The sequence below is a fragment of the Engystomops pustulosus genome, chromosome 1 (assembly GCF_040894005.1).
Source record: "Engystomops pustulosus chromosome 1, aEngPut4.maternal, whole genome shotgun sequence".
NCBI lineage: Eukaryota > Metazoa > Chordata > Amphibia > Anura > Leptodactylidae > Engystomops > Engystomops pustulosus.
The window spans coordinates 8,191,493-8,215,486 of NC_092411.1; the positions used below are offsets into that span (position 1 = coordinate 8,191,493).

A 23,994-nucleotide genomic window follows, 5' to 3' on the forward strand; every position below is an offset into this window, starting at 1 on the left:
GAGGAGATAAGCTGTGACATCATCTATTGTCAGTAGTGATGTAATGATGGGTCAGTGTTATCTATATAGAGGTCATTGTACAGGGAGGGGGAGGAGATAAGCTGTGACATCATCTATTGTCAGTAGTGATGTAATGATGGGTCAGTGTTCTCTATATAGAGGTCATTGTACAGGGAGGGGGAGGAGATAAGCTGTGACATCTATTGTCAGTAGTGATGTAATGATGAGTCAGTGTTATCTATATAGAGGTAATTGTACAGGGAGGGGGAGGAGATAAGCTGTGACATCATCTATTGTCAGTAGTGATGTAATGATGGGTCAGTGTTATCTATATAGAGGTCATTGTACAGGGAGGGGGAGGAGATAAGCTGTGACATCATCTATAGTCAGTAGTGATGTAATGATGGGTCAGTGTTATCTATATAGAGGTCATTGTACAGGGAGGGGGAGGAGATAAGCTGTGACAACATCTATTGTCAGTAGTGATGTAATGATGGGTCAGTGTTATCTGTGTTATCTATATAGAGGTCATTGTACAGTGAGGGGGGAGGAGATAAGCTGTGACATCATCTATTGTCAGTAGTGATGTAATGATGGGTCAGTGTTATCTATATAGAGGTCATTGTACAGGGAGGGGGAGGGGATAAGCTGTGACATCATCTATAGTCAGTAGTGATGTAATGATGGGTCAGTGTTATCTATATAGAGGTCATTGTACAGGGAGGGGGAGGAGATAAGCTGTGACAACATCTATTGTCAGTAGTGATGTAATGATGGGTCAGTGTTATCTATATAGAGGTCATTGTACAGGGAGGGGGAGGAGATAAGCTGTGACATCTATTGTCAGTAGTGATGTAATGATGGGTCAGTGCTATCTATATAGAGGTCATTGTACAGGGAGGGGGAGGAGATAAGCTGTGACATCATCTATTGTCAGTAGTGATGTAATGATGGGTCAGTGTTATCTATATAGAGGTCAGTGTACAGGGAGGGGGAGGAGATAAGCTGTGACATCATCTATTGTCAGTAGTGATGTAATGAAGGGTCAGTGTTATCTATATAGAGGTCATTGTACAGGGAGGGGGAGGAGATAAGCTGTGACATCATCTATTGTCAGTAGTGATGTAATGATGGGTCAGTGTTATCTATATAGAGGTCATTGTACAGGAGGGGGAGGAGATAAGCTGTGACATTATCTATTGTCAGTAGTAATGTAATGATGGGTCAGTGTTATCTATATAGAGGTCATTGTACAGGGAGGAGATAAGCTGTGACATCATCTATTGTCAGTAGTGATGTAATGATGGGTCAGTGTAATCTATATAGAGGACATTGTACAGGAAGGGGGAGGGGATAAGCTGTGACATCATCTATTGTCAGTAGTGATGTAATGATGGGTCAGTGTTATCTATATAGAGGTCATTGTACAGGGAGGGGGAGGAGATAAGCTGTGACATCATCTATTGTCAGTAGTGATGTAATGATGGGTCAGTGTTATCTATATAGAGGTCATTGTACAGGGAGGGGGAGGAGATAAGCTGTGACATCATCTATTGTCAGTAGAGATGTAATGATGGGTCAGTGTTATCTATATAAAGGTCATTGTACAGGAAGGGGAGGAGATAAGCTCTGACATCATCTATTGTCAGTAGTGATGTAATGATGGGTCAGTGTTATCTATATAGAGGTCATTGTACAGGGAGGGGGAGGAGATAAGCTGTGACATCATCTATTGTCAGTAGTGATGTAATGATGGGTCAGTGTTATCTATATAGAGGACATTGTACAGGAAGGGGGAGGGGATAAGCTGTGACATCATCTATTGTCAGTAGTGATGTAATGATGGGTCAGTGTTATCTATATAGAGGTCATTGTACAGGGAGGGGGAGGGGATAAGCTGTTACATCATCTATTGTCATTAGTGATGTAATGATGGGTCAGTGTTATCTATATAGAGGTCATTGTACAGGGAGGGGGAGGGGATAAGCTGTGACATCATCTATTGTCAGTAGTGATGTAATGATGGGTCAGTGTTATCTATATAGAGGTCATTGTACAGGGAGGGGGAGGGGATAAGCTGTGACATCATCTATTGTCAGTAGTGATGTAATGATGGGTCAGTGTTATCTATATAGAGGTCATTGTACAGGGAGGAGGAGGAGATAAGCTGTGACATCATCTATTGTCAGTAGTGATGTAATGATGGGTCATTGTTATCTATATAAAGGTCATTGTACAGGAAGGGGAGGAGATAAGCTGTGACATCATCTATTGTCAGTAGTGATGTAATGATGGGTCAGTGTTATCTATATAGAGGTCATTGTACAGGGAGGGGGAGGAGATAAGCTGTGACATCATCTATTGTCAGTAGTGATGTAATGATGGGTCAGTGTTATCTATATATAGGTCATTGTACGGGGAGGGGGAGGAGATAAGCTGTGACATCATCTATTGTCAGTAGTGATGTAATGATGGGTCAGTGTTATGTATATAGAGGTCATTGTACGGGGAGGGGGAGGAGATAAGCTGTGACATCATCTATTGTCAGTAGTGATGTAATGATGGGTCAGTGTTATCTATATAGAGGTCATTGTACAGGTTGGGGGAGGATATAAGCTGTGACATCATCTTTTGTCAGTAGTGATGTAATGATGGGTCAGTGTTATCTATATAGAGGTCATTGTACAGGGAGAGGGAGGAGATAAGCTGTGACATCATCTATTGTCAGTAGTGATGTAATGATGGGTCAGTGTTATCTATATAGAGGTCATTGTACAGGGAGGAGGAGGAGATAAGCTGTGACATCATCTATTGTCAGTAGTGATGTAATGATGGGTCAGTGTTATCTATATAGAGGTCATTGTACAGGGAGGGGGAGGAGATAAGCTGTGACATCATCTATTGTCAGTAGTGATGTAATGATGGGTCAGTGTTATCTATATAGAGGTCATTGTACAGGGAGGGGGAGGAGATAAGCTGTGACATGATCTATTGTCAGTAGTGATGTAATGATGGGTCAGTGTTATCTATATAGATGTCATTATACAGGAGGAGATAAGCTGTGACATCATCTATTGTCAGTAGTGATGTAATGATGGGTCAGCGTTATCTATATAGAGGTCATTATACAGGAGGAGGAGGAGATAAGCTGTGACATCATCTATTGTCAGTAGTGATGTAATGATGGGTCAGCGTTATCTATATAGAGGTCATTGTACAGGAGGGGGAGGAGATAAGATGTGACATCATCTATTGTCAGTAGTGATGTAATGATGGGTCAGTGTTATCTATATAGAGGTCATTGTACAGGAGGGGGAGGAGATAAGCTGTGACATCATCTATTGTTACTAGTGATGTAGTGATGGGTCAGTGTTATCTATATAGAGGTCATTGTACAGGGAGGAGGAGGAGGAGATAAGCTGTGACATGATCTATTGTCAGTAGTGATGTAATGATGGGTCAGTGTTATCTATATAGAGGTCATTGTACAGGGAGAGGGAGGAGATAAGCTGTGACATCATCTATTGTCAGTAGTGATGTAATGATGGGTCAGTGTTATCTATATAGAGGTCATTGTACAGGGAGGAGGAGGAGATAAGCTGTGACATCTTCTATTGTCAGTAGTGATGTAATGATGGGTCAGTGTTATCTATATAGAGGTCATTGTACAGGGAGGGGGAGGAGATAAGATGTGACATCATCATTTGTCAGTAGTGATGTAATGATGGGTCAGTGTTATCTATATAGAGGTCATTGTACAGGGAGGGGAGGAGATAAGCTGTGACATCATCTATTGTCAGTAGTGATGTAATGATGGGTCAGTGTTATCTATATAGAGGTCATTGTACAGGGAGAGGGAGGAGATAAGCTGTGACATCATCTATTGTCAGTAGTGATGTAATGATGGGTCAGTGTTATCTATATAGAGGTCATTGTACAGGGAGGAGGAGGAGATTAGCTGTGACATCATCTATTGTCAGTAGTGATGTAATGATGGGTCAGTGTTATCTATATAGAGGTCATTGTACAGGGAGGGGGAGGAGATAAGATGTGACATCATCTATTGTCAGTAGTGATGTAATGATGGGTCAGTGTTATCTATATAGAGGTCATTGTACAGGGAGGGGGGGAGATAAGCTGTGACATCATCTATAGTCAGTAGTGATGTAATGATGGGTCAGTGTTATCTATATAGAGGTCATTGTACAGGGAGGGGGGGAGATAAGCTGTGACATCATCTATTGTCAGTAGTGATGTAATGATGGGTCAGTGATATCTATATAGAGGTCATTGTACAGGGAGGGGGAGGAGATAAGCAGTGATATCATCTATAGTCAGTAGTGATGTAATGATGGGTCAGTGTTATCTATATAGAGGTCATTGTACAGGGAGAGGGAGGAGATAAGCTGTGACATCATCTATTGTCAGTAGTGATGTAATGATGGGTCAGTGTTATCTATATAGAGGTCATTGTACAGGGAGGGGGAGGAGATAAGCTGTGACATCATCTATTGTCAGTAGTGATGTAATGATGGGTCAGTGTTATCTATATAGAGGTCATTGTACAGGGAGGGGGGGGAGATAAGCTGTGACATCTATTGTCAGTAGTGATGTAATGATGGGTCAGTGTTATCTATATAGAGGTCATTGTACAGGGAGGAGGAGGAGATAAGCTGTGACATCATCTATTATCAGTAGTGATGTAATGATGGGTCAGTGTTATCTATATAGAGGTCATTGTACAGGGAGGGGGAGGAGATAAGCTGTGACATCATCTATTGTCAGTAGTGATGTAATGATGGGTCAGTGTTATCTATATAGAGGTCATTGTACAGGGAGGGGGAGGAGATAAGCTGTGACATCATCTATTGTCAGTAGTGATGTAATGATGGGTCAGTGTTATCTATATAGAGGTCATTGTACAGGGAGGGGGGGAGATAAGCTGTGACATCTATTGTCAGTAGTGATGTAATGATGGGTCAGTGTTATCTATATAGAGGTCATTGTACAGGGAGGGGGAGGAGATAAGCTGTGACATCATCTATTGTCAGTAGTGATGTAATGATGGGTCAGTGTTATCTATATAGAGGTCATTGTACAGGGAGGGGGGGGGAGATAAGCTGTGACATCTATTGTCAGTAGTGATGTAATGATGGGTCAGTGTTATCTATATAGAGGTCATTGTACAGGGAGGGGGGAGGAGATAAGCTGTGACATCATCTATTGTCAGTAGTGATGTAATGATGGGTCAGTGTTATCTATATAGAGGTCATTGTACAGGGAGGAGGAGGAGATAAGCTGTGACATGATCTATTTTCAGTAGTGATGTAATGATGGGTCAGTGTTATCTATTAGTTCCTTTCCAGGCTCATATTCATGTTTTTACGGATATAAATTTAAACTTTGTCCACAAAGTGGATCCCCAGTAAGAGTCCTGAGGGGATAAGAAGCAGAGAATATGATGATTCCTATGATTCTCATCAGTCATGACCTCTCTTTGATGCAGGAGTCTGGTATGGAGCGAGTGGAGAAGGTAAGTACTTGTGTTGATGGCATGCACTGGTAATGGGGTGAGCTTTTCTGCCTGAGGGCCACTGACACGGCTTCATGGGATTGCAGTGATTTGCTGTTTATTGAATGCAGCCTGAGGTACATATGGGGTGTATCAGATGTCATGGGGCCTGTTTCGCCCAGTGAGTGGCCATATTTAACCCTGGGGTTGTCACTTCCTTTGCCTTCCCCTGGGCCAAGGAGGCCACTCGTTGGCTGAAGCGAATCCCTTGACCCTACAAACCTGTGGCTGGGGACAGGCCTGAGACCTAAGAGTCATGCAGAGACGTGGGAGCTGGGAGCCCCCCAACCCGAACTTGGAAATCCCCCACTTAAAGAACATCTATCAATCAAAATCCATCATGACAGACCAGGGACACTTATTCACATATCAAGGCACGTGACTGTGGTCCTTCTAAAATTAAATTTTAAAATCCTGCTTATGAGCTAGAAGGACTCAGGGGGGCAGGGGGTGAATCTCCCACTCCCACCGGCTTTTTCAGCACAGTGTAACAGCCTGGGAAGCTACAGCACTGAGAGACTCTGGTAATACCCCCAGTAACCTTTACTGGCTCATTAGAATGATTATTGAAGTTGATTTTAGAAGGAAGGGGGCCATGGATAACAAATACAAGGAGACCACAGTCCCAGTGCCTGGATCTATGAGTAATGTCCCTGGTTTATCAGGATGGATTGTGATGGGAGATTTCCTTTAAGGTCTTCCCTCCTTAGGATTTTCTTCCGTGTCGTTTTTTTTCCCTTCCAAAATTATCCTCATATGACACTAGAGGGGGAGATTGTGTTATGTGCAGTACAGACCAAAAGTTTGGACACATCTTCTCATTCAAAGAGTTTTCTGATTGTAAAAATTGTAGATTCACACTGAAGGCATCAAAACTATGGATTTTCATACATGGAATTATATACTTAACCAAAAAAGTGTGAAACAAAGAAAAATCTGTCTTATATTGTAGGTTCCTGTTGCGGTGATTACTGCTTTGCACACTCTTGGCTTCTTTTGATGAGATACAAGAGGTAGTCACCTGAAATGGTCTTCGAACAGTCTTGAAGGAGTTCCCAGAGATGCTCAGCACTTGTTGGTCCTTTTTGCCTTCACTCTGCGGTACGGCTCACCCCAAACCATCTGGATTGGGTTCAGGTCTGGTGACTGTGGAGGTCCAGGTCATCTGGCGTAGCCCCCATCACTCTCCTTCTTGGTCACATAGCCCTTACACAGCCTGGAGTTGTTTGGGGGTCATTGTCCTGTTGAGAAATAAATGATGGTCCAACTGCAAGATGCTGTGGTAGCCACATGCTGGTCCAGTATACCTACCCCAACAGTGTCACCAGCAAAGCCCCCCCACCATCGCACCTCCTCCTCCAGGCTTCATGGTGGTCTTCCTTTCCTGGGATGCTCCTCATGTCAGCCAGTTTCTTGGTAGCACTTGATGGTTTTTGCAGCTACACTTTCAAAGTTTTCCCAATTTTTCGGACTGACTGACCTTCATTTCATTACAATCAGCCGTGTATCCACCTGACTCCTGCACAACTGATGGTCCCAATGACATTTATAGGGCAAGATATCCCACTTATTACCCCAAGCAGGGCACCTGTGATGTGAGAACCTTTTCAGGTGACTACCTCTTGCATCTCATCAAGAGAAGCCAAGAGTGCTGCTAGAAATGACCCTATTATTTCCGTCTTATAGAATTATGGGGCATTACCATCCATTAGAGGAAATCTGTCAGCAGTAATGACCGTTTAATCACACGTTTGTTTGTGATAATTGTAGCAGGATTGTGATAAATGGATGTATATTTTATATTCATTTTTTGCAGGAAACTGCACAATATCACAGATGACCAATATAGCTGGTTGTCTGCGTAAGTCCAGGACTAGTGTGTGGTGTATAGCATTGTGTACGCCATGTGTGTACATGTCACCTCCTATAACTGCTGCATATCTGGGGACATTTTGCATGTAGATTTTGGTGCAGTGAGATTCTTCATTAACTTACTGTATAGAGGTTGTACTGAATATTATCCACTAATTTTTTGTTTGTTTTTGATGTGTCCTATCTCTCTCATACCTAACCCTCTATATGTATATATCTAGTTGTTCTTACCTGCCCATAACTACTATAATACTGCCCCCTATGTACAGGAATATAACTACTATAATACTGCCCCCTATGTACAAGAATATAACTACTATAATACTGCCCCCTATGTACAAGAATATAACTACTATAATACTGCCCCCTATGTACAGGAATATAACTACTATAATACTGCCCCCTATGTACAAGAATATAACTACTATAATACTGCCCCCTATGTACAAGAATATAACTACTATAATACTGCCCCCTATGTACAGGAATATAACTACTATAATACTGCCCTCTATGTACAAGAATATAACTACTATAATACTGCCCCCTATGTACAAGAATATACCTACTATAATACCGCCCCCTATGTACAAGAATATAACTACTATAATACTGCCCCCTATGTACAGGAATATAACTACTATAATACTGCCCCCTATGTACAAGAATATAACTACTATAATACTGCCCCCTATGTACAAGAATATAACTACTATAATACTGTCCCCTATGTACAGGAATATAACTACTATAATACTGCCCCCTATGTACAGGAATATAACTACTATAATACTGCCCCCTATGTACAAGAATATAACTACTATAATACTGCCCCCTATGTACAGGAATATAACTACTATAATACTGCCCCTATGTACAGGAATATAACCACTATAATACCGCCCCCTATGTACAAGACTATAACTACTATAATACTGCCCCCTATGTACAGGAATATAACTACTATAATACTGCCCCCTATTTACAAGAATATAACTACTATAATACTGCCCCCTATGTACAGGAATATAACTACTATAATACTTCCCCTATGTACAGGAATATAACTACTATAATACTGCCCCCTATGTACAAGAATATAAGTACTATAATACTGCCCCCTATGTACAAGAATATAAGTACTATAATACTGCCCCCTATGTACAAGAATATAACTACTATAATACTGCCCCCTATGTACAAGAATATAAGTACTATAATACTGCCCCCTATGTACAGGAATATAACTACTATAATACTTCCCCTATGTACAGGAATATAACTACTATAATACTGCCCCATATGTACAAGAGTACCACTGCTATAATACTGTCCCCTAATAGTATGTACATTTGCCTTTGCACTTGGAGGACACGTGTATGGGACACTGTGTTGTGTCAGTACTTGATGTGACATATTTTCTGTAGAACATTTATGTTTCTATTATGTAGCGGCTACTGATGGTCTTCTTGTTCCTGTAGCTCACTAAGGCTCACAGACAAGGTCACATGGTGAAAGTAGACTGGCTGGATCGGCTGACCTTCCGAGAGATAGAAATGATCAATGAGGTAAGTGTCCGGACTCTTCTTATCCAGGTTAACCCTTATGTTCTTGGACAGACCTCACCACCACTGTGCAGGATCCTGCCGAAAATACTGCAACCCCCCACACTCAATTTGGTTATAGGATGAGATATAGCGCCCCTCCATAGTCCTCCATAGGCCCCTTTTCCGCTCCTTGTTCCATCTGCTGTAAACTTTTCGGCAGACGTAGATTATTCTCCTCTATTAATTGAAGTCTCTTTATTATGCAGAGATCCCTATAAACATTGCTGTGACATTTTTACAACGTCCCCCTAATAATGAGGCCCTAAATGTCACAGATCTGGGAGAGGCAGTGACTGGTCTGGACACGACACGGATCTGTGCAGCCACTTTCTGGGATTTTAACCTTGTTTTTCCTAAATTCGGTTGTAATTCCGGACAAGATATTATGCATAAAATGGCCCAATATCCGGAGTACGGATACAGAGCGCTATGAAACCGGACTACGATATGTTTGTAAAGCTTAGAGAGAATCTGTCAGCAGGTTTTATCTTACTACTAACCCTTTCAGGTCTGGGATGAAATGTTTTTTTTTTATAGAATTCCCTATTTTATGTGAAATTTCACCCGTTTCCCTATATTTTTACATGAGATGAGTCAAGTTTAGTGGTTTGCAGGGGTAATGTTGCTTCAGAATCTTCCTATGTTCTGTTCTATAGCACCTAGAATCCTGATTCTGGTGTCATATTAAAGATAAGGGTCTCGTCTTTCAGATCACACGAGGTACCAGAGATGCATCTAAAAGACATAGTTAGACATGCAGCGCTGCAGATAAAAATCTGTAGTCTGTATTGTCCAGTTCTGCACAGTATGGATGTGATCTGAAAGCTGGTGGCTTTGTGAGATACAGAACAGTTGGCTAAATACAATGTTTAAAATGCAACCTACAGGTGAAGATCCAGTTACTTCCTATTTTTATCACTGCCGGTATGTCCAGTTCTGTAGCTCACAGAACCACTAGCTTCTTATCTTTAATATGACACCAGCAGCATGTTTCTAGGTGCTGCAGAACAGATGATATTGGGCTTCTTAAAGGGGTTATCCAGGTTTTAAAAATTGCTGATGGCCGGGCTGGGCTGGGCTATTTAAACATAATAAACCTGTACTTACCTGGTCCGGTGCTGCCGATGTCCCGTGCCGCGGCCGGTCTTCTCTGTGCGCCGGTTTCATTACAAGGGCACACAGGGAGCTTCCGGCCGCCTGGAAGCTCCCATCCGACACCGTCTCCCAGCGCTTACAACGCTGAGAGATAGGATCGGATGGGAGGAGCCGGCCACATCGCGGACCGGAAGCTCCCTGTGCGCGGCTTCCGTGCCCCTGTTTGACCGCGGCGCAGGACATCGGCGGCGCCGGAGGAGGTAAGTGGATGTTTATTATTTTTAAAACCCGCAAACCCCTTTAAGTGTCTTAACATCATGTGAAATTGAGGTGAGACGAGTCATATTTGCCCGACTTTAGAGGAGACTTTTTGTAGGTAAATGGATGAGATTTCGCAAGAGCGAATAACAGCAAGATGACATTTCGTCCCCCACCTGAAGGGGGCATTATTTTAATGGGGTAAAACCTGGTGAGAGATTTACTTTACAGAATTTATTTATTTTTTTTAAATGCTGATTTTCCTGAGACCCGGTGTATGGTCCGGTAAGCGGCAGCTCCTTCTCTACTGTGTGTCTGCAGAGCTTGCAATCTAATCTGACGATTAATGCGCCCTCCTTATGTGTCACAGAGTGAGAAGCGCAGCTCCAACTTCATGTATCTGATGGTGGAATTTCCCTGCGTGAAAAGCGATGACAAGGAATACGGAATAGTTTATTACGAGAAGGTAACGGAATCGGATTGTATTTTGTCTTTATTACAACATTTCAATAAAGTTTGGATCCATTGTTACTAGAGAGTCTGAGAAAATGTGGAATCTCACAAGACGGGAGAAAATTATTTAGGTATCACATTAGATAGAAGTCTATGGAGGAGGGAGGGGGAGGAGTGAGTCACAGCAGCTAGAGCTCTTCCTTAAAGGGATTGTCCATTTTCAGCAAATAAATGTTATTGTTTATACAATCAAAAGTTCTACAATTTCCCAATATACTGTTTGTATCAATTCCTCACAATTCCTTTCTAGATCTCTGCTTGCTGTCCTATAGAAACCTTTGTCACCTATAAAAACCATACACGGCTCTGATTATTCTCTGATACTAACGATCTGTGTGACCATGGTCAGATTAGTACAGGGTCCACTAGAAATAAATAATGAAGGTTTCTGTAGAATGACAGCAAGCAGAGATTTAGAAAACCGTAAGAAATTGATACAGAAAGTATATTGGAAAATTGTATAACTTTTATAACATTACTTTGCTGGAACAAAACTCCTTTGATGCTCAAGGATAATGATGTCATAGCCGGTGTCGTGCTGTCTCTCTCTCGTGTCGTGCTGTCTCTCTCTCGTGTCGTGCTGTCTCTCTCTCGTGTCGTGCTGTCTCTCTCTCGTGTCGTGCTGTCTCTCTCTCGTGTCGTGCGGTCTCTCTCTCGTGTCGTGCTGTCTCTCTCTCGTGTCGTGCTGTCTCTCTCTCGTGTCGTGCTGTCTCTCTCTCGTGTCGTGCTGTCTCTCTCTCGTGTCGTGCGGTCTCTCTCTCGTGTCGTGCTGTCTCTCTCTCGTGTCGTGCTGTCTCTCTCTCGTGTCGTGCTGTCTCTCTCTCGTGTCGTGCTGTCTCTCTCTCGTGTCGTGCTGTCTCTCTCCCGTGTCGTGCCGTCTCTCTCTCGTGCCGTGCCGTCTCTCTCCCGTGCCGTGCCGTCTCTCTCCCGTGCCGTCTCTCTCTCGTGTCGTGCCGTCTCTCTCTCGTGTCGTGCCGTCTCTCTCTCGTGTCGTGCCGTCTCTCTCTCGTGTCGTGCTGTCTCTCTCTCGTGTCGTGCTGTCTCTCTCTCGTGTCGTGCTGTCTCTCTCTCGTGTCGTGCTGTCTCTCTCTCGTGTCGTGCTGTCTCTCTCCCGTGTCGTGCCGTCTCTCTCTCGTGCCGTGCCGTCTCTCTCCCGTGCCGTGCCGTCTCTCTCCCGTGCCGTCTCTCTCTCGTGTCGTGCCGTCTCTCTCTCGTGTCGTGCCGTCTCTCTCTCGTGTCGTGCGGTCTCTCTCTCGTGTCGTGCTGTCTCTCTCTCGTGTCGTGCTGTCTCTCTCTCGTGTCGTGCTGTCTCTCTCTCGTGTCGTGCTGTCTCTCTCTCGTGTCGTGCTGTCTCTCTCCCGTGTCGTGCCGTCTCTCTCTCGTGCCGTGCCGTCTCTCTCCCGTGCCGTGCCGTCTCTCTCCCGTGCCGTCTCTCTCTCGTGTCGTGCCGTCTCTCTCTCGTGTCGTGCCGTCTCTCTCTCGTGTCGTGCTGTCTCTCTCTCGTGTCGTGCTGTCTCTCTCTCGTGTCGTGCTGTCTCTCTCTCGTGCCGTGCTGTCTCTCTCTCGTGTCGTGCTGTCTCTCTCTCGTGCCGTGCTGTCACTCTCTCGTGCCGTGCTGTCTCTCTCTCGTGCCGTGCTGTCGCTCTCTCGTGCCGTGCTGTCGCTCTCTCGTGCCGTGCTGTCGCTCTCTCGTGCCGTGCTGTCGCTCTCTCGTGCCGTGCTGTCGCTCTCTCGTGCCGTGCTGTCGCTCTCTCGTGCCGTGCTGTCGCTCTCTCGTGCCGTGCTGTCGCTCTCTCGTGCCGTGCTGTCGCTCTCTCGTGCCGTGCTGTCGCTCTCGGGTTGTCTCATTCTTTAGAGAGCACCCCTGAGTATGTGATAAAGTATTACAGGCTGTTGGCAGCCGAGGTGTTTTTCTCATTTTATATTGTCGTGGCAGACAGGAATTTATTTTCCTTCGCCTTCCCCATAGACATTGATAAGTGACGGCTTGCAGCTCCGGATGTGACTAGAATCCTGCAGTCGCCCTTCTCAGCAAAGTTGTTCTGAAGTTTGTCTGCAAATCATTTTTTTGTCGTGTCGTTGGCTGGGCCTTAGCGCCGCTGATTTTGAGCCCCAGTTGGGTGTTTAGGGCCCGTGCACAGGGCCCCTCTGGCTTATTAATGAGAGTCTGTGCGTCTACTATCACCCTATGCGATGGTGCCTGAGCAGTGTGATAGGGCAACCAATAATGGCCCAATATCACATGGGATGGTGCCTGAGCAGTGTGATAGGGCAGCCAGTGGTAGGTCATCACTCCATTGATGGTGTCTGAGCAGTGTGATAGGGCAACCAATAAGTGGTCATCACTCCATGGGATGGTGCCTGAGCAATGTGATAGGGCAACCAATAATGGCCCAATATCACATGGGATGGTGCCTGAGCAGTGTGATAGGGCAACCAATAATGGCCCAATATCACATGGGATGGTGCCTGAGCAGTGTGATAGGGCAACCAATAAGTGGTCATCACTCCATGGGATGGTGCCTGAGCAGTGTGATAGGGCAGCCAATAATGGCCCAATATCACATGGGATGGTGCCTGAGCAGTGTGATAGGGCAGCCAGTAGTAGGTCATCACTCCATGGGATGGTGCCTGAGCAATGTGATAGGGCAACCAATAATGGCCCAATATCACATGGGATGGTGCCTGAGAAGTGTGATAGGGCAACCAATAAGTGGTCATCACTCCATGCGATGGTGCCTGAGCAGTGTGATAGGACAACCAATAATGGCCCAATATCACATGGGATGGTGCCTGAGCAGTGTGATAGGGCAGCCAGTAGTAGGTCATCACTCCATGGGATGGTGCCTGAGCAATGTGATAGGGCAACCAATAATGGCCCAATATCACATGGGATGGTGCCTGAGCAGTGTGATAGGGCAACCAATAAGTGGTCATCACTCCATGCGATGGTGCCTGAGCAGTGTGATAGGGCAACCAATAATGGCCCAATATCACATGGGATGGTGCCTGAGCAGTGTGATAGGGCAGCCAGTGGTAGGTCATCACTCCATTGATGGTGTCTGAGCAGTGTGATAGGGCAACCAATAAGTGGTCATCACTCCATGGGATGGTGCCTGAGCAGTGTGATAGGGCAACCAATAATGGCCCAATATCACATGGGATGGTGCCTGAGCAGTGTGATAGGGCAACCAATAAGTGGTCATCACTCCATGGGATGGTGCCTGAGCAGTGTGATAGGGCAACCAATAATGGCCCAATATCACATGGGATGGTGCCTGAGCAGTGTTATAGGGCAACCAATAAGTGGTCATCACTCCATGGGATGGTGCCTGAGCAGTGTGATAGGGCAACCAATAATGGCCCAATATCACAAGGGATGGTGCCTGAGCAGTGTGATAGGGCAACCAATAAGTGGTCATCACTCCATGGGATGGTGCCTGAGCAGTGTGATAGGGCAACCAATAATGGCCCAATATCACATGGGATGGTGCCTGAGCAGTGTGATAGGGCAGCCAGTAGTAGGTCATCACTCCATGGGATGGTGCCTGAGCAATGTGATAGGGCAACCAATAATGGCCCAATATCACATGGGATGGTGCCTGAGAAGTGTGATAGGGCAACCAATAAGTGGTCATCACTCCATGGGATGGTGCCTGAGCAGTGTGATAGGGCAACCAATAATGGGCCAATATCACATGGGATGGTGCCTGAGCAGTGTGATAGGGCAGCCAATAATGGGTCATCACTCCATGGGATGGTGCCTGAGCAGTGTAATAGGGCAACCAAGAATGGGTCGAGTCGGGGCCCTCTCTCCTATTGTTTCATATGACTATGTTTTTACTCTGTAATGTCTTATTTTATTTGTGTATATATCCTCTATGTACAGTACAATGCTGGGAAATATTACTGCACTATAGAAAGAATTATTCTTATTACTATGGAGGTTTGTACTCCACTTTTATGTCCATCATAATCCTGCTGATGCTTCTGATGCAGCTGAGAGAGACAGTTACCAAGGCAGCTGCAGCCAATAGTGAGTTTTCTATCTCTCCCAAGTGCTTTATTCACATCAGTGCACGTCAGTACTTCTCTGCAATGCGCTGTATGACCTTGCTGATGCTTCTAATGCAGCTGAGAGAGACGGTTACCAAGGCAGCTGCAGCTAATAGTGAGTTTTCTATCTCTCCCAAGTGCTTTATTCACATCAGTGCACGTCAGTACTTCTCTGCAATGCGCTGTATGACCTTGCTGATGCTTCTAATGCAGCTGAGAGAGACGGTTACCAAGGCAGCTGCAGCTAATAGTGAGTTTTCTATCTCTAACAAGTGCTTTATTCACATCAGTGCACGTCAGTACTTCTCTGCAATGTGCTGTATGGCCTTGCTGATGCTTCTGATGCAGCTGAGAGAAACAGTTACCAAGGCAGCTGCAGCCAATAGTGAGTTTTCTATCTCTCCCAAGTGCTTTATTCACATCAGTGCACGTCAGTACTTCTCTGCAATGCGCTGTATGACCTTGCTGATGCTTCAAATGCAGCTGAGAGAGACGGTTACCAAGGCAGCTGCAGCTAATAGTGAGTTTTCTATATCTCCCAAGTACTTTATTCACATCAGTGCACGTCAGTGCTTCAATGCAATGTGCTGTATGGCCTTGCTGATGCTTGTGATGCAGCTGAGAGAGACAGTTACCGAGGCAGCTGCAGCCAATAGTGAGTTTTCTATCTCTCCCAAGTACTTTATTCACATCAGTGCACGTCAGTGCTTCTCTGCAATGTGCTGTATGGCCTTGCTGATGCTTCTGATGCAGCTGAGAGAGATGGTTACCAAGGCAGCTGCAGCTAATAGTGAGTTTTCTATCTCTCCCAAGTGCTTTATTCACATCAGTGCACGTCAGTACTTCTCTGCAATGCGCTGTATGACCTTGCTGATGCTTCTGATGCAGCTGAGAGTGACCGTTACAGAGGCAGCTGCAGCTAATAGTGAGTTTTCTATCTCTCCCAAGTACTTTATTCAAATCAGTGCACGTCAGTGCTTCTCTGCAATGTGCTGTATGGCCTTGCTGATGCTTCTGATGCAGCTGAGAGAGACGGTTACCAAGGCAGCTGCAGCTAATAGTGAGTTTTCTATCTCTCCCAAGTGCTTTATTCACATCAGTGCACGTCAGTACTTCTCTGCAATGTGCTGTATGACCTTGCTGATGCTTCTAATGCAGCTGAGAGTGACCGTTACCGAGACAGCTGCAGCTAATAGTGAGTTTTCTATATCTCCCAAGTGCTTTATTCACATCAGTGCACGTCAGTACTTCCCTGCAATGTGCTGTATGATCTTGCTGATGCTTCCGAGTTGGAGGGAGTGAGCGTTAAAGATCAGGTTTTTGTGCGGTGCATGGGAGACCTCATTACATCCAGTCTCCAGCCACCGGCGCTGAGACAATTGAGGAGTAAAGATGCTGAATAAGTTGCATAATGGCCGGAGATGGTGTAACACACTGCAGACTGCCTATAATTCTAGATCATTCAGGCACCTAGACCCCTAGCGGGGTGGCGGCCCCTCATCCCGTCCACCACTGCGGGAAGTATCATGGCCTTGTCTATGAGAGCAGACCCCCGGCCATTGTGATAGTGTAATGGCTGGGACTTGCTTCCATCTTTCATGATGTCGGAGTCTCTGGGATCCTGCGACGCTCTGCAGCATTCCCGGCAATTAGACAGCGGCGTCTAAGTTATCAGGAGCGACCAAGCGCGGACGCCTTCCTCTGTGCGCGGCTGAAGCCTCGCTGCCTATAAGTGATAACGCAACGCGCCTAATGCCTTTATGTGTCAGCGTATTAATAGGGAATTGTATCTTCGTGCCGCGCTCAGCCAAAGACTAAATTGGGAGTCAGCGCGAGCCAACGAGAAGTGATTTACAGCGCGGGGGAGCCGCGTGAGAAGAAGACGTCACGTGCCTCCCCTGAAAATCATTGTTCAGATTAAATCACCCCGTAATGTTCAGCAATTTCACCCATAATTGGCTTTACAGATCGCAAATGAAATCTTGTCACTATTCTACTCCTGTCACATCCAAAGCTGCGTCGAAAAAAAAAAAAAGAAAAATCAGACTTTTTGCATTGCTGCATTCTCCGATTCGAGTCGTGTTGCGTCTGAGGCGAGCCCCTTTTAGAGGCTTCAAGGGGAGGGTCACTTCAGATGCCCCTATCTTTGTTACTATGGCACCAATAAAGCTGCTTCCGGCGAGCACCCTTTTATGTAGTGATATTCTTTAGATATGGACCCGTCCCTTTAATTTCAGATGAAGCTGTTGCAGTAGTGATGTTATCCCTGGTCCTGCTGCGCTGTACCCGAGCTTATTACTGGCAATAGACCGGAACCATCTGACCCACATCCACTTCACCTCTGAGCTCAGCATAAAAATCAGGTCCCAAATCAACCGAGTAATTCAGCGAGCGAACCCGACGCCTCCTCCCAGCGCCTCATCTTCTCATTTCATTTCACAGTTTGAAAATATTTAACACTGAGCGGCCCCCAGACCCTTATAATACTGCAGCCCCCAACCCCACCAGGACAGTACCACAGGATATTCTAGTGTATAGGCTGCACTATTGTAGTATTATAGTAGTTATATTCCTGTACATAGGGGGCAGTATTATAGTAGTTATATTCTTGTACATAGGGAGCAGTATTATAGTAGTTATATTCTTGTACATAGGGAGCAGTATTATAGTAGTTATATTCCTGTACATAGGGGCAGTATTATAGTAGTTATATTCTTGTACATAGGGGGCAGTATTATAGTAGTTATATTCCTGTACATAGCGGGCAGTATTATAGTAGTTATATTCCTGTACATACGGGGCAGTATTATAGTAGTTATATTCTTGTACATAGGGGGCAGTATTATAGTAGTTATATTCCTGTACATAGGGGGCAGTATTATAGTAGTTATATTCCTGTACATAGGGGGCAGTATTATAGTAGTTATATTCTTGTACATAGGGGGCAGTATTATAGTAGTTATATTCCTGTACATAAGGGGCAGTATTATAGTAGTTATATTCTTGTACATAGGGGGCAGTATTATAGTAGTTATATTCCTGTACATAGGGGGCAGTATTATAGTAGTTATATTCTTGTACATAGGGGGCAGTATTATAGTAGTTATATTCTTGTACATAGGGGGCAGTATTATAGTAGTTATATTCCTGTACATAGAGGGCAGTATTATAGTAGTTATATTCTTGTACATAGGGGGCAGTATTATAGTAGTTATATTCTTGTACATAGGGTGCAGTATTATAGTAGTTATATTCCTGTACATAGAGGGCAGTATTATAGTAGTTATATTCTTGTACATAGGGAGCAGTATTATAGTAGTTATATTCCTGTACATAGGGGGCAGTATTATAGTAGTTATATTCCTGTACATAGGGAGCAGTATTATAGTAGTTATATTCTTGTACATAGGAGCAGTATTATAGTAGTTATATTCTTGTACATAGAGGGCAGTATTATAGTAGTTATATTCTTGTACATAGGGGGCAGTATTATCGTAGTTATATTCTTGTACATAGGGGGCAGTATTATAGTAGTTATATTCTTGTACATAGGGGGCAGTATTATAGTAGTTATATTCTTGTACATAGGGGGCAGTATTATAGTAGTTATATTCTTGTACATAGGGGGCAGTATTATCGTAGTTATATTCTTGTACATAGGGGGCAGTATTATAGTAGTTATATTCTTGTACATAGGGGGCAGTATTATAGTAGTTATATTCTTGTACATAGGGGGCAGTATTATCGTAGTTATATTCTTGTACATAGGGGGCAGTATTATAGTAGTTATATTCTTGTACATAGGGGGCAGTATTATAGTAGTTATATTCTTGTACATAGGGAGCAGTATTATAGTAGTTATATTCTTGTACATAGGGAGCAGTATTATAGTAGTTATATTCCTGTACATAGGGGGCAGTATTATAGTAGTTATATTCCTGTACATAGAGGGCAGTATTATAGTAGTTATATTCTTGTACATAGGGGGCAGTATTATAGTAGTTATATTCTTGTACATAGGGAGCAGTATTATAGTAGTTATATTCTTGTACATAGGAGGCAGTATTATAGTAGTTATATTCCTGTACATAGGGGGTAGTATTATAGTAGTTATATTCCTGTACATAGGGGGCAGTATTATAGTAGTTATATTCCTGTACATAGGGGGCAGTATTATAGTAGTTATAATCCTGTACATAGGGGGCAGTATTATAGTAGTTATATTCTTGTACATAGGGGGCAGTATTATAGTAGTTATATTCTTGTACATAGGGGGCAGTATTATAGTAGTTATATTCTTGTACATAGGGGGCAGTATTATAGTAGTTATATTCTTGTACATAGGGGGCAGTATTATAGTAGTTATATTCTTGTACATAGGGGGCAGTATTATAGTAGTTATATTCCTGTACATAGGGGGCAGTATTATAGTAGTTATATTCTTGTACATAGGAGGCAGTGTTATAGTAGTTATATTCCTGTACATAGGGGGCAGTATTATAGTAGTTATATTCTTGTACATAGGGGGCAGTATTATAGTAGTTATATTCTTGTACATAGGGGGCAGTATTATAGTAGTTATATCCCTGTACATAGGGAGCAGTATTATAGTAGTTATATTCTTGTACATAGGGGGCAGTATTATAGTAGTTATATCCCTGTACATAGGGAGCAGTATTATAGTAGTTATATTCCTCTGGGGCAGTCTTATAGTAGTTGTATTCTTTCACATAGGGGGCAGTATTATGGTAGTTATATTTCTGCCTTTACTTGCTTGTAGAGTCCGTCTTCATTCTTGATGTAGTAATTCTCAGTGATGTCTTGCAGGACGGGGATGAATCCACAGCGATTTCCACCAGTGCTGAGATTGTCCGTGTTCCGGATCCTCAGATGTCTATGGTCAGTATTTATTAATTGTCTTTTATGGGAAATCATTTTATCAAACCTTAAAAGTTCATTTAAAATTGAAGTTAGTGGTGATTATGGAGCTGGTTGTAGATTTTTTGGCTTAACCTTGTGATACATGATGCTACTTGTACTGTGTATATGTTACATTGTATCATTGTCCTCCCCCTTTGTATGGACATCATAGAATATCCCTTGTGGTATGAAGGGTTCGTATACAGAATGTCGTCCTTTGTTCTCTCTTTCTTATTTATTTTTTTTACTTTTCAGGAGAATCTTGTGGAGAGTAAACACCATAAACTTGCCCGAAGCCTCCGGAGCGGCCCCTCGGATCATGACCTGAAGCCAAATGCTGCTACACGGGACCAGCTCAATGTAAGTGCCCCCCGGATGTACAGGAGATAGAAGGTATACACTCATGGAATGCAACTCTTTAAGGGAACCTGTCAGCAGGTTTTACCCCACTGAGCTACTAGATCCCTCAGGTCGGGGGGTAAAATTTACTTTTCAGAATTCCCTTTTTTATGAGAAATATCATCCATTTATCTATAAAATTTTTCCCTGAAGTCAGGCAAATATGACTCGTCTCATTTTCTTGTGTAATGAGTCATATTTATTGGCTGCAGGGTTAGGATCACCTCAGATGCCTCTATCTTCTGTTCTATAGCACCTAGAAACCTGCTGCAGGTGTCATATTAAAGATCAGGATCTCATCTGTAAGTGCAAGCTGAAGATAGGGGCGTCTGAAGAGACACTAACACTGAAACCAATAAATTTGACTCATTACACGAGAAAATGAGATGAGATGAAGAATTTTACACATAAATGGATGATATTTCTTCTGGAGTGACCAGCCCCTTTCCCAACTGTTGACTCTTTTCATGTAAATGACTCTTCTCTGCTCATGTTCACATGACTTTGAAAGCACTTGATTTCACATAAATGAGAGGACATTTTGAAAGGACCTTTGCCCATAATTTAGGGGTGGTGGTGGTTTAGTGGGATAGAACCTGGTCGCAGATCCCTTTAAGATCCTGTCTCCTGCAGGTGGTTTGGAGAAAGTTTTTTGTGTGCCCAAAACTTTGAGGCTGCACTACTGAGATATTTTGAGTCTACCGTATATTTCGGACTATAAGGCGCACCGGATTATGCCTGTTAAAATGTCTAGGTTCATATATAAGGATTATAAAACGTACCGGATTATAAGGATGAATGACCAGCAGGTGGCAGACCTGTGCACAGTACAAGGCAGCTGTTGTCTGTAAGTACGGTTCATATATAAGGCGCACCTTTAATTTCTGAGAAAATCAATGGATTTTTTGTGCGCCTTATAGTCAGAAAAAAAATGTAGATTTAGAGTAACATAAGACTATCCGAGTTGTGCAGCTTCAGACTTTGGACCAATAAAAGGTCATTTCCTTGCCTATAATGAGAAAAAAAGCAGAATGGGGGAGGTGAAAAATGTGTGCTAAAATATAACTTTTATTTAATCACATAAAACCGCACTAAAGTGTCATGTGCCTAAAGTGCAAAAGGTCAGGAACAGAGTGTAATAATCCTAACCACAACGTATCCTCAAAGGACTTAGTGAACAGCAAGTCCGCCTTAAATGAATATCGAAAAGAACATGGGTCTTACCGTGATTCAGGCGTACATATGCTTACCGGGCAGGAGGTCAGGGGCATCACAATGAGACACTGTCCCTATGTACCCCAAGTTACTCCCGCCCTGACAAGGGCAGTCCACAGCTGACCCTGTGAAAAAAATTATGCATGCCCCCTGTTTATTGTCAATATTCCCTGACGCGTTTCGTCAAAAAGATGACTCCTCAGAGGGATTGATGATAAAAAAATTGGTGATATTAGGCCCACCTTAGATTTCTCGGGGCCTTATACTCAATGGCATGCAGCTTATGTCTGGGCTTGCTGTAAGCTATAGCCCAATTGGCACGTTATACTGCTCGTCCCCGCCCCTGGTGGTGGGTTCCGGGGACATAAAGTCTGCAGTGAATGGCTAGTCGCGCCAAATGAGAGGATAAGTCCACCTTTTAAATCTAAAAACACGCCCTCGATACTCACCATAAGGTGCGCCTAAGCGTGTCTCCGCTTCCTATTGGTCGCAGCGAGGCCGCGCCTCATTTTGGACGGCGGACCGCAATGACGACCACAGCGCTGTGAATCAGTGGACTCGAAAGAGAACAGCGCCAGTCGCGGGACGCATTATGCGCATGCGTCAGAAATGTCGAGGGAGTGTGTGTTGTAAACGTCGCTAATCGACGTCTGACGCCCACCCCTTATGGGCGTGATTACCACTTATGAGATTGCCAGTGACAGCACGGCAGGCAATTAACAGACAGCAGCTCGGTACAAATTGGTGGAATGTAATGAATATATTCTATGGTCCAGAATGGCTCCCATGTATGTTAAGCATAAAGGTCTAAGTGACATTTGTTAAATGCCGCTGGGACCGATAAATTACGGAGACGCTATAACAGTGTATCTATTGTGTCCCCAGATATGCATGAGAGACGGTGAACCACTAGATAAAATTTATGTGAGGAGTAGCGACATCGAGACAGATGACCCATTAAGCAGTATGAGTTAGGATCTGTGTAAGTTAAAGTAAGTGGTTTCATAGAAAAGGGGCAAAGGAGAGTTGGTCATTTAATCCCTTGGGAGAGATGGTATCTAGGGTATAAATCCATCTTGCCTCCCTTTGGAGGATGAGTTTATCCCAATTGCCACCTCTTGCTGGATAAGGGACAATGTCTATGCCCATAAAGAGTAGGGCCACCATGGTGCGTCCAGACATGGTTTGGCAGGGGTTTTTCTCTACGATGTGTGATGTCACCAAGGTGTTCGCCCACTCTCCTCCGCAGTTCCCTGAAAGTTTTTCCTATATATTCGAGACCGCATCTGCAAGTGACCTTGTATATAACACCGGTACTCTTGCAGTTAATGAAGTGTCTCATATCATAAATTTTGCCCGTAACATTACTGACAAAAGACTTGCCAGTTTGAATGTACGGGCATGCAATACACCCTCCACATTTATAGCTTCCCAGGATGCGCCTGTCAAGCCATGTGCCCTTCGGCTTTGGGGCCACAAAGTGGCTGTTGACTAGGCGATCCCTGATCGATCTTGTTTTGCGGAAGGTGATGAGCGGTCTGGGACCCACGATGTCCTTGATGTCCTGATCTAATAACAGAATGGACCAGTGTTTTTCCAGGATATGTCTCGCCTCATCCGAACCATTATCAAAGGTGGCTATAATCCTAAGAGCACATTCTGCCTCCTTATTAGTTTGACGTACATTGTTAAGGAGATCAGTACGGCTCTTTTTTAAACAACTCTGAAATGCTTCCCTTAGTACTCCATCAGGGTATCCTCTTTCCAGGAATCTATTCCTCAGATCCCTGGCTTGTGACCGAAAGGTCGTCGGAGAGCTGCAGTTCCTGCGAACGCGATAATACTGCCCTTTGGGGATCCCTTTCCGAAGAGAGTACGGGTGGTGGCTATCCCATCTGAGTAGCGAATTTGTCGCTGTCGGTTTCCGGTAAACCGATGAATGTAATGTACCATCCTCGGATCTTGTGATTAAGATATCCAGAAATGGGAGGTTCGTGGTATGGATTTCTGAGGTAAATCGTAATCCGATATGATTGGAATTCAATGTGTTCACAAACTTACCAAAATCACATGGGTCGCCCTTCCAGAGGATGACCAATAAAATGACCAATAAAAGGTCATTTCCTTGCCTATAATGAGCCTATGATGACTCCAATGTGTGATGTGACTCCTTTTGATTTTGCAGTTTTCATAACATTTTTTGTTTATACGTGCAGATTATTGTGAGCTACCCTCCAACCAAGCAGCTGACCTCAGAGGAGCAGGACCTGGTGTGGAAATTTAGATACTATCTGACAAACCAGGAGAAGGTTGGTATTGTTCAGAAAATGGATGCCTTAAAGGGGATGTTTGAGTTCCTGTGTTTATTTACGTTTGGTACTCACTAGTCCCATTGCTGTCAGTCACCTCTCCCCTGTGATCCCTACACTCACTATTAATAAGAGCTTATGCTGAGACTAATATTCCCATAAAGCCTTGCACAGCAGG

The 23,994-nt window shown here is 43.9% G+C and overlaps 1 protein-coding gene across 3 annotated transcripts in view; it reads left to right on the forward strand.

Annotated features, from left to right (window-relative positions):
* PIK3C3 (phosphatidylinositol 3-kinase catalytic subunit type 3) overlaps positions 1–23,994 on the forward strand; it is a 101,820-nt gene that overhangs the window by 20,780 nt on the left and 57,046 nt on the right. For 2 of the 3 annotated variants that reach the window (XM_072132851.1, XM_072132850.1), the window contains exons 5-10: positions 5,507–5,533; positions 8,926–9,012; positions 10,775–10,870; positions 19,801–19,872; positions 20,149–20,253; positions 23,724–23,816. In XM_072132851.1, coding sequence (XP_071988952.1) covers positions 5,507–5,533; positions 8,926–9,012; positions 10,775–10,870; positions 19,801–19,872; positions 20,149–20,253; positions 23,724–23,816 — 480 coding nt within the window. The remainder of the gene's footprint in view (positions 1–5,506; positions 5,534–8,925; positions 9,013–10,774; positions 10,871–19,800; positions 19,873–20,148; positions 20,254–23,723; positions 23,817–23,994) is intronic. The other variant, XM_072132853.1, reaches the window with a different exon arrangement.